Here is a 12,500-nt window from a genome sequence, read left to right as displayed (position 1 = left end):
AAAGTGACTAATTACAAATACAAGGGGTGTAACTGATCACGGTTGAGCCATGATTTCTACGCATCACAACCCACGGTTTAGAGCACACATGACCCACCTACAGATTAATATATATTTTTTTAACTTTACTAAATGTGTAACGATCACAGAGAGATCGCCTCTCGCGTCATTCAAATCACATGTATGAAAGCATTTCAGCGTTCCTGTAAAATACAGTAAGGTCCTTAAATATTTGAACATCGACACAATTCTAACATTTTTGTCTAAATGTCTAACACACTTCAATTTGTTTATTTATTTTTTATTTTATTACATTTGTTTATTTGTTTATTTATCTATTTTATTTTACTTTTATTATATTTTGTTTTCTAAATGTCTAACACACTTAAATTTAATTAAATTTTTATTTTATTTCAGTTTGATAAATTTGTTTATTTTAACTTATTTAATTTTATTTAATTTTATCTTCATAATATTTTATTTTATTAAATTTATTTATTTTATTACATTTATTTGTCTTTATTTATTAGTAATTTATTTTATTTTACTTTTATTATATTTTGTTACATTAAATGTATTTATTTTTATTTCTTTAATTGAATTTAATTTCATTTTTATTTTATTTTATTTCGTTAAATAATTGTATTTATTGTTTTTAATTCACTTACTTTATTTTATTTTTATTACATTTTATTTTGTTAAATGTATTTATTTATTATTTATTTTATTTTATTATATTTTTGTATTAAATTTCTTTATTTTTTTATTTCTTTGTTTTATTTTATTTTTATTATATTTAATTTTATAAAACTTATTTATTTTTTTATTTTTATTCATTTTATTATTTTTATTATTTATTATTTATGAAATAATTCTGAATTTTCTGAAATTTTCCCATTCAGAAAAAAAAATTTATTTCATAAAAAGCCATCATAGAATTCTTGATTTAAAAAAGGAGACAAGATTTTATGATCTGCTTTAAGACTATTCAAGTTAAAATATACATTTATTTTATTCAATGTATTTATTTTTACGTATTTAATTTATTTTAATTGTATTAATTCATTTTCAAATCTATTTTTAATTATTTTATTTATTTATTTATTAATAAGTTTTTAATTAAATTTATTTGTTTTCATTTATTTATTTATTTTGTTATATAAATTTTATTAAAATTTTTTTCAATTTTTTATTAATTTATTTATTCATTTATTATTCATTTTTATTATATTTTATTTTATTCATTTATTTTATTTTATTTTACGGAATTCTTATATGAATTGTCCAATTTACCAGTTTGCATCTCTTATTCATGCATAATTGTGCCCTCTGTTTAGGCCTTGTTGGCCTCTGGGACAAATTAATTAATTGCAAGTTTTCATTTTTGGACTTTAATGTATTTGATTAGATCTGTGACAAACATCAAGATTCATGAAGTGCTTTAAGACTCAAGTCAAGCTATTCAAGTGACTTCCATTCGAGCATTTCCGCAAAATAATAGATCAGGTTTAGTCAATTACTGTGTGCATTGCAACTGATGGTTTCAAATGAGACGTCCACGCTTTAAACAATCTACATTTCGAAGAATTCCCTGCACGTCACCAGTATACCCGCATGCAGTCGTATTTCCAAAACCACAGCAGATTAGCTTTTCCTCGTATTGCTAGCAGTTCAGCTGAAGACGTTGAAAGTTCAGTGATGCGCGAACACAACAGCGTAGATAAATCATTAGCCAGTTCATCCCTAGTTGATCTGGTTGAGAAGTTGTGTCAGTCACATATAAAGGAGATCAACTAACTTCAACATTTCCACAGTGCAAATCTTCCTGCGGAAACAGGGCTTCTGGTAAACAGGGATTACTGCGGTCTCAGCTATGACGTCAAAAGCAGTGTATTATAGCCATGCAAATGCAACGTACACTCTCAGAAAAAAAGGTACAGTGAAGGTACAATTTTGTTCCTAGAGGGAACAAAATATAAAATTGTACCTTTAAAGGTCCCATATTGGTCCTTAGGGTACAATTTTGTACCCAAATGGGCTATAAAGGTACAAATGTCCAGATTTAGGTTTGAAAGGTACATTTTTGTACCTTTTATAGCACATTTGGATACAAAATTGTACCGTAAAGGACCAATTTGGCACCTTTAAAGGTACAATTATATATTTTGTTTCCCTATAGGAACAAAATTGTACCCTCAGCTCATGATAAGATCAAGACACTATATAACACTAATTTAAATGTATTAATACTAAACATTAATACTAAAATACTTAATTTAAAAACATAATAAATAAATAAATTGATTGAATTAAATATTTTAATAATAATTTTTTTTCATGTATTTAAATTACATTTTTTCTCAAAAATGTTAATAATTTAATTTATAATTGAATGTAATTTTAATCATTAAAAACGTAAATACTGGTCTTTGCTTACTGTTTAAGACCCTATAGTATTTGGGATGTAGAATACGAACCATGCAGAGTGACAGCATCTTCATACAGGTGGTGATGTTGCTGTCTCTTTAAGAATTTGGCTTGTTGAGACGTTATAGTAGTGTTTGTTACTGAGGCGGTCGGTCGAGTATGCTGGCTGTTTACACAGAACTTTGCACGCTTTTCAAAGAAAAGTCTATTTTGGAGTCCACACTTTTCAGTTAAGAATGTATTAAAGATATATTTTCAGTCTCATTTTTACATGTGAAGCCGTGTTCTGTTGATTTTGGGCCGGTGTTTCTACCTGCTTGCACTCACTTTTTTCATTTATTTATTTATTTGACCATAGCCTCACTCTTTTTATTCATTATTTTGCCGCAGCTCCGCTCTTCTTATTTATTGTCTCGCAGCCCCATCAGCAAAATGCAGCCTGCAGGGTAATGATGATATAACTATCATTCCGGCCACATAACTAAAACAGCGCCATTGTGGTCCAGTGGTCAGCAAGTTGCGTTATGTCCAGGGCCAGACGGAATCTGCGGACGTTTTTTGCTATTTCTACGGAGAATTTTGGTAAAAATCTGCGGATTTCTGTGGAATTATATTGGGAGTATCCAGCGGAGTATCATAACTAAAACCTTAATGTATTAAATAAAAAGTAATAAATTACTGAATACAAACTTATTAAATTAATATTTGCACATTTACACAAGTAAATAAATAGAATTAATAATGCGCTAAAAATATGCTTAATTCTGCAAAAAATCTGCGAAAAATCTGCGAAAAATCTGAGGAAAATCTGCGGAATTCTGCATGCGCAGATTCCATGTGGGCCTAGTTATGATGTAGTCGATCTGTGTTTGATCCTCACCTGAGTAATTCTTTTTTTTTATTTTTTTTATTGTTAAGACATAAAACTGTAACTCCTCTCCGCGTCTCCACTCCGCCCACCGAACACAACGAGCTAACTGGACAAACTGATTGCGGTGGGAAAGCCCTCCTCATGGAGGTGAGCAGTCAGCCGGCGAGCGCGAAGAGGAACGACGTCACACCGCCCCATAGCGTTCGCTTAAAAAAATGTAATGTAGCCATACGTTCCTCTGGCTACATAAATCACGATCTCCAGGAACGTCCACAGGACTACGTTTTCAGGATGAGCTTGGATTGCCTTAATTTTAGATGATCAAATTTAAGATCCCGCGGGTAGAAAAGCTGCTATAAAACTCCTAATGCACTGTTTATTATTGATTTGTATCTTTGCTTTACTGTATTCATCAATGCATGCTTTATTATATATTCAATGCCCTAAAATGAGCCCAATAAATCTAAAATAATAAAAAAAGTAGTCATCTGGTAAAATTAAACTCAAAATCACAACATGCATTGCACCAAAATAAAATATTGCACTGCAATTTTGTTCCAATATCATGCAACTCCATCAATGATTGCATCATCACCCCTCTGTAAGCATCGCATCGTTAGCCGGGAGCCGGCTGGAGCTTCCGGAAAGACTGAAGCAGTGGACTTGACATGACAGACTTGAGAGTCTCAGACCAAGGAGGAGTCCGGGGCCCCTAAAGCGGATGAGCTGGCCAGTTGTCTTGGCCTCACGCTCATTGGCAAGGGGGGTCCTGTCAGCTCAAAGCAGGGGTGCCTTTGAAGCCATGACAGCAAAGAGGGCCAGGTCAGGGAGAGGAATAGCAGATGGCTGGGGGTTTTCTGAAGGCCAGAGTCATATGCATGCAGGGTCAACCCCCCTTTCGTGATTTACTCCCCTGTTCCAGAGCTTCAAAACCCTCCTCTCATATTTCTGCAAAGACCTTAAGATGGAGACCCTTTTTCATAAGGCTGTTATGACATGTTTAATGCTCATCAGCATCTCAAACTCTTGAAAGTTTTTAATATTTAGATTTTTTAAATGTATTTATGCATGCATTACATCATCTTTGCGAGGTTTGCAGCGTCTATCGATGCGGGACAGTAAATTTGACATTGTTCTTTCTTCTGGCGGCCGTTATCAGTCTCACTTTACTAATCGCTTTTTAAAGTATAGATGTGGGTGCGCAGAAGCATCTCATTGGCACTTTTGCACACAACCTTGCAAAGTTAATGGAGTTTTTAACCGCTTTCTCCTCTTATCCTGTAGCTGAACACACCAGATTGTGTTTGATCTGATCTGAGGTAGGTAACGTTCTTGGCTGAAGTAAACTGTGGTCAGCTCACAGCTGGATTTCCAGAGTGACGCGGACTCTGACATCCGAATCAATTACAATCACTTATTCTGAAGGTCCCATGCTGCATGCGTTCGTTACCTCAGCTCTGATCCAAGAAAGATATTGATCTTTGGTAAATATGTCCGGACACCATGGCCTAATTTGGCTCTCTTTTTTTGACACAAGCTCATTAATTCCAACATAGAACTTTGGCTTTTGGATTTACGCAATATGTCAGGGTGTCTTAAAAAGTATTCAAAACTAAACAATCAATTTAGAGAAGTTTAATGTGCTTAAAAACAAGTAAAAAGTTCTAAATGCTCTTTAACAGAGGAATTACTGAACGCTTTTCATCGTTTTTTTTTATTTTTATTATACAATGCATAACTCTATGCCTGAATTTAATCTGCAAAATAAAATGCTGTGTAGTTTGTAACCGGCCACCCACTGATGAAGCAGCTCAACATCCCAAAGCAAAGTGTTTCCAATAGTTGTGTGAAATTGGAGCCCAGATCGATCGATCTATCTATCTATCTATCTATCTATCTATCTATCTATCTATCTATCTATCTATCTATCTATCTATCTATCTATCTATCTATCTATCTATCTATCTATCTATCTATCTATCTATCATCTATCTATCTATCTATCCATCTGTCCATCCATCCGTCCGTCCGTCCGTCCGTCCGTCCGTCTGTCTGTCTGTCTGTCTGTCTGTCTGTCTGTCTGTCTGTCTATCTATCTATCTATCTATCTATCCATCTGTCCATCCATCCGTCCGTCCGTCCGTCCGTCTGTCCGTCTGTCTGTCTGTCTGTCTGTCTATCTATCTATCTATCTATCTATCTATCCATCTGTCCATCCATCCATCCGTCCGTCCGTCCGTCTGTCTGTCTGTCTGTCTGTCTGTCTGTCTGTCTGTCTGTCTGTCTGTCTGTCTGTCTGTCTGTCTATCTATCTATCTATCCATCTGTCCATCCATCCGTCCGTTCGTCTGTCCGTCCGTCCGTCCGTCCGTCCGTCCGTCCGTCCGTCCGTCCGTCCGTCCGTCCGTCCGTCCGTCTATCTATCTATCTATCTATCTATCTATCTATCTATCTATCTATCTATCTATCTATCTATCTATCTATCTATCTATCTATCTATCTATCTATCTATCTGTCTGTCTGTCTGTCTGTCTGTCTATCTATCTATCGTTCTATCCATCTATCTATCTATCTATCTATCTATCTATCTATCTATCTATCTATCCATCCATCCATCCATCCATCCATCTATCTATCTACCTACCTACCTCTCTAAGATTGGAGACAAGTCAACAAGGCAACAAGTGGTTGACTATATCCATATGTAATAATTATAGTGTATATAATTACTGCAGTAGTAATTATAATCTCTTCTTATACAAATAATAATGATAATAAAATCATTCAGCAACTTGTTGATATATACACATACAAAACGTTGTGTTAATTGCCTGCGCAGAGCTGACCAATGCTGGTGGTTGATAAATAAATCTGAGCTCCAATTTCACACAACTATTGGAAACACTTTGCTTTGGGATGTTGAGCTGCTTCATCAGTGGGTGGCCGGTTAAACCCATAATTTCACATGCATCCCGAAGTGGCCAATAGAGAAATGCTGACCAGAGACCCAGACCCTGGCCTCAAGTAGGGGTAGAGCTGATGTAATACCGTCCAAACCATCAACCTCAAGATGGCAGAGCATGTTAAGTGGCGTTTCTGATGCCAGGCTCTGGAATAAAACCAAGCAGCAGCTGCATCCTTCTCTGTGTTTCTTTTGGCTTCGTTCGGAGGATTGAAAGAGAACAGAAAAGACGCCACAAGATCTGAGCAGGGATTTGCTGTGTGTGCCTAATGCTGACCAGGCACATTTCACACTGCAACTCTGAATTACGTTAGTTTTGTTCTGTGGTAAATAACATGTCCAAATCGAAGGCAAGATCCAAAGTCAATACAGTTTTTTTTTTGGCAAGCAAGAGTGTGCGAATACTAGCCAGGGCCTAAATACACATATTAAGAGTAAATAATTCAGCAAGAACACAACACGACAGAAAATACCTCCTTTTTTTGTTTAAGAAACGGTCAAAATCTTAAAATACTGAGTATGTTTACATGAGCACCAATAATCCGATTTTAATATGATTAAGACGATACTCTGATTAAGAATCGACCATGTAAACCACGATTTTTGATTCATTTAATCTGATTAAGTCATAATTGAACCAAAGAACTTAGAATGACGAAGAGGCGACACTCTAGTGTAATTTGGAAAACAGCCACTAAAGGGCGTAGCGGCCATTTTGGAATGAAAACTCCATTAGAAAAACAGCATATTATAAGTCTGTAAAATAAACTATTAAAAGTGCTGATGATTGTGATAGTAAGTGTTGTATTGTCGTCTTTCAGGTTTTATCTCAGCTTTAATGCGCTTTTAAATAAATAAATAAAAAACAAAGCAGCTGCTTGCCATCGCAACAGTAATGAGATCCAATGGACGGCCGATCAATTTCACTCCAAATATATATATATATCCCTGCTGAAAATCCAGCTTAAACCAGCCCAGGCTGGTTGGCTGGTTTTAGCTGGTCGACCAGGCTGGTTTTAGAGGGGTTTTGGCCACTTCCAGGCTAGTTTTCAGCCATTTCCAGACTGGTCTTAGCTGGTCAGGCTGGGAGATGACCAGCTAAAACCAGCTTGACCAGCCTAGCCAATCTGGGAGTCCAGCCAAAACCAGCAATGTCCAGCTTAGATCAGGCTAGTCAAGATGGTTTTAGCTGGATTTGGCTGGTCATTTTCCAGCCTGACCAGCTAAGACCAGGCTGGAAAGGCTGGAAACCAGCCTGGAAGTGGCCAAAACCCCTCTAAAACCAGGCTGGTCAACCAGCTAAAACCAGCCGACCAGCCTAGGCTGGTTTAAGCTGGATTTTTCAGCAGGGTATATATATATATATATATATATATATGTATATATATATATATATATATATATATATATATATATATATATATATATATATATATATATATATATATATATATATATATATATATATATAGAATTGTCATGAATATATTAGTTTTTGTTGTAGTGATTAATATTCCTACATGTACCCCCTTACCCCCTTTAATCATTCATTATGACATGGAGAGCAATTTCTTTACGCATATATGAATCTTAAAGACTGACCTGTCTGTGTATCTTCTAGTGGAGTCGCTCAGCATGATGCCCTGTTTACTGTTGCTGAATGGTGGCTGTCGAAGAAGCCGAAAATGCAATGGCTCACAATCTCCACAGAGCGGACAGTCGGGTTTGGACGTCAACAAAGTAGCGTCGATTTCCAAATGTTGCTCCATGGTGTAAAACTGCACGCCGTACACCTTCTCCTGCACATCCAGTTTAATGGTTAACGGGGTGTCGCAGAATAAATTGCTGGGACCCAGAGACAGGTTGTTTCCGCCGACGGTCAACAGGATGATATTGTGGATTGCTGGAAGAACCGTTTCGTCTTGGGAGGAGAAAGTGACCCAAACTGTCAGGGAATCGGGGACCACCGCATATGCAAACTCCAGCTGAAGCATGCAGCCTTGCAGAGGGCACGGAGGAGGAACCAAACCCAGATCCATCCCGTTATGAGGACTCCAAGTGTGGACGCTTGGCTCGCACGCTTGCTCCACATCTGGGGGTCCTGAGAGATGCAAAAATATATATTGTATTCAAATAGAGTCATTAAATATTAATAAATTTATAAATATTTTTAAAAAATGTTTTTAAAATGGGGGTTAGCGTTTCTTCACAATAAGTATTGTTTCAAAGCAGCTTTTCAAAAGGCCACCGAAGCATGATCGGAACCACCCAAAGGTCACATGACGAAGGTTATTTCAAACACACAGGTCACGTAGCGAAGGTGATTCGAAACACCCAGGCAACGCTATTACGGTGATTAGAAACTCCCAGGTAACGTGGCGAAGGTGATTTGAAACACCCAGGTCATGTGACTAAGGTGATTCGAAACACCCACATCACATGGCGAAGGTGATTCGAAACACCCAGGTAACGTTACTAAGGTGATTCGAAACACCCAGGTCACGTGGCGAAGGTGATTCGAAACACCCAGGTAACGTTACTAAGGTGATTCGAAATTCCCAGGTCACGTGGCTAAGGTGATTCGAAACACTCAGGTTATGTGACTAAGATGACTTGAAACACCCAGGTCACATGACTAAGGTGATTTGAAACACCCTGGTCACGTGGATAAGGTGATTTAAAACACCCAGGTCATGTGACTAAGGTGATTCGAAACACCCAGGTCACGTGACTAAGGTGATTTGAAACACCCAGGTCACGTGACTATGGGGATTCCAAACTTCCAGGTCACGTGACTAAGGGGATTCGAAACTCCCAGGTCAAGTGACGAAGGTGATTCGAAACACCCAGGTCATGTGGCTAAGGTGGTTCGAAACATCCAGGTCACGTGACTAAGGGGATTCAAAACACTCAGGTCATGTGACTAAGGTGATTCGAAACATCCAGGTCACGTGACTAAGGGGATTTTAAACTCCCAGGTCACGTGACTACCGTGATTTGAAACACCCAGATCACGTGGCTAAGATGATTCTAAACTCAAAGGTCACATGGCTAAGGTGATTTAACTGTTTCAGTGTTTCATGAAGCCTCACTTTGCAAAACACTTCAGTATAGCATACTGCTATAGGTACAATTTAATGTACGCTGTCAATATTAAACACCCGTTTACCTACAAACTACAGAAAAGACAACTCATTTGGATCCAGAAGAAAATATCTTTTCAATATTGAATAAACACAGATCTTGCTGAATCCTCGATCGTTCCTCTTGTTCAACGAAGGATAAAAAGCAGATTTCCAAATCAAGAATGATAACAGTAAGCACTCAAGCCAAGCATTTGCAAACTTCGGGCCTTAAATTTCATGAAAAGGATCACTTACTACTTGATACAAATCCTGCAAATATGCAGGCGAAGCACATTTCATTAAAACGGCTACAGTGCTGATGTAGTAAACATTTCAGAGAACATTGCATCATAACAGCAATAAAACCCAACCAGTAAGCCAGTGCTGTGCAGTGAAGCTTGAGCAATAAATCTTGAAGTACAGCAGGAAAAGGAGAGAGAGCAGTCGCGTGTTGTTAAACTTCACCCCGTCTGACCATTTCTTTATTAAAAAAATAAATAAAAAAATAAATAAAATAATTAAATAATTAAATTAAATTTAATAAAAAATAAAATAAAAGTTTTGTAATGAAGTGAAGGATGAAAAATTTTATAAAATAATAAATAATACAATATAATATTAAATAAAATAAATAAAAATAAATAGAATAAAACTGCATTTACTACATTTATTATTTTATTTATTATTAAAATAATGTATTATTTAAATAAATAACAAAAATATAATTTAACAGTATACTAAATAAATTTAAAAAATAATTATATAAAAAATTATGAATAAAATTTAAATAAAAATAAATAGTGAAGCATGAAAAATAAAATAAAGGTATTATTTCTCATTAGTATTATTTTACATGAAGTTGAAAATAAAATAATAATAAAAATAAATAAAATAAAAAATATGTAGTGCAATGAAGCATGAAAAAAATTAAGTAAAATGATAAAAAAGTAAATAAAATAAAAAAGAAATATTTTATAGTTGTAACTATTATAGTTATTGTTTAAATAATATAATATTATTTAAATAAATTGTAAAAATGTTATTTAATATTATTGCAATGATGTTGCAGTTGCAGGAAAAATAAGATAAAATGAAGGCACTATTTCTCATTATTATTATTATTTTACAAAAAGGTCAAAACAAAATAAATAAATAAATAAATAAATAAATAAATAAATAAATAAATAAATAAATAAATAAATAAATAACTGTAAAATAAAATAAAATTGAATAAAAAATATTCAATGCAATATTTCTTATTATTAGTTATGTGTTGTTAAATGTCAACTTATTTGTTAAAAAAATTAACTAAATTAAACAATAAAATAAAATAAAATAAAATAAAATAAAATAGTCAAGGCAATAGTTCTAAATTATTGGAGTCATATTTTGTTCAATTTCAGCCCTTTAAAATAATTCAAATAAATAAATTCAAATAAATGACGTGTTATTAAAGTTCTTCCTGTCTGCTCATTTCTCCTTCACGTTCTCCCTCCAAGTTTCTATGGCAAAATCCAGAAATGGGATCGACCCATGAATGAGGCCCGAACAAGGCTTTAGATTTCAGCTGCAGTCCAGCCATATTTGGAGTCAACAGCAACTCATTTATGGGATAGTGACGTACCCCGAAATTCATCAAATGTGTGGAGAAGCCAGCGCGCTGCAGACAGTGTGTTCTCCTGCTTTTCCTTTGTGTAATTTCCAAACTGGCAACGACAAAAAAACCCATTTGCTAACCTCATTTCTGGGCAGTGCACAAAATTCCAGTGTTTAATCAACTGAGCGCTGAGTTTTTGGCTTTCCAGGCCACATCATCTCAACACGTTTATTATTGTGAGTGCGTGTGTGGCCAGAAGAGAAGTAAACATACCATAAAAATGTCTTCGGTGTCAACTTTTCAAGATGCGAGCACACGTTCTCGTTTCGAGTGGAGTGCTTAAACTTACTTTTTCACAAGATGAACAGCAGCCATTTTTTATCTGAATGACTCTGCAGTGCACTAATAAGCCTGTTCTGGAGGTTTTCGAGTGAGGATTTAGACTGAAAATACAATTAAATAATGAATGCAGTGGTGCAGTGGGTAGCGGTGTCGCCTCAGAGCAAGAAGGTCGCTGGTTCGAGCCTCGGCTGGGTCAGTTGGCGTTTTTGTGTGGAGTTTGCATGTTCTCCCCACGTTCGCGTGGGTTTCCTCCAGGTGCTCCGGTTTCACCCACAGTCCAAACACATGCGCTATAGGGGAATTGGGTAGGCTAAATTGTGCGTAGTGTATGTGTGTGAATGAGTATGTATGGGTTTCCCAGCTATGGGTTGCGGCTGGAAGAGCATCCTCTGTATGAAACATGTGCTGGATAAGTTGCCGGTTCATTCCGTTGTGGCAACCCCTGATTAATAAAGGGAATAAGCCAAATAGAAAATGAATGAATGATTGAATGAATATATAAATAAACAAATGTATCAATTAATTAAATATATTTATATTAAGATAAAAACATTTTTGTAATAAAAATAAAATAAAATAAGAATTTTAAATCAAATTTCCTTTTTTATAATTTAAATTGAATACATTAATTAGTTGATTAAACAACATTTTTTTGCAAAATAAAAACATAAAAAAGTAAAATAAAGTAAATTAAAGTAATATTAAAATAAAATAAGAATTTTAAATACATTTTATTATATAAATTAAAATGAATGACTTGATTTAAAAAGAATAAAATAAAATAAAAATAAAAACATAAATAATAAATAAAATAAAAGAATGAATAAATAAATAAACAAACAAATAAATTGATTAAACATAATTATATTCAAATAAAAAAACACTGTTGAATAAAAATTTAATTAAATAATAATTTTAAATCAAAATAATTGTTTATAAATTAAAATAAACCAATTAATTAATTATTTAATTAATTAAATGGAATAAAACTATTTAAATACAAACATTTAAACAAGTAAATAAAATAAAATGAATAAATATATAAACAAATTAAATAATTAATTTAACAATATAATATAATTATACTAAAATAAACACATTTCTATCCAATAAAATAGAATATAGAATTTTAAATCTAAATTATTTTATGAATTAAAATGAATAAATAAATTTATT

General features: G+C 34.2%; 1 protein-coding gene across 4 annotated transcripts in view; it reads right to left on the bottom strand.

Moving 5' to 3' along the window:
• pappaa (pregnancy-associated plasma protein A, pappalysin 1a) overlaps nucleotides 1-12,500 on the bottom strand; it is a 179,878-nt gene that overhangs the window by 107,432 nt on the left and 59,946 nt on the right. For all 4 annotated transcript variants that reach the window (XM_073949692.1, XM_073949691.1, XM_073949690.1 and 1 more), the window contains 1 exon segment: nucleotides 7,863-8,361. In XM_073949692.1, the coding sequence (XP_073805793.1) occupies nucleotides 7,863-8,361 (499 nt within the window).

This window comes from Danio rerio, chromosome 5 (genome assembly GCF_049306965.1).
Source record: "Danio rerio strain Tuebingen ecotype United States chromosome 5, GRCz12tu, whole genome shotgun sequence".
Classification (NCBI taxonomy): Eukaryota; Metazoa; Chordata; class Actinopteri; order Cypriniformes; family Danionidae; genus Danio; species Danio rerio.
Note: the sequence above shows the minus strand (reverse complement) of the source record. Positions and strands in the feature narration are given on the sequence as shown.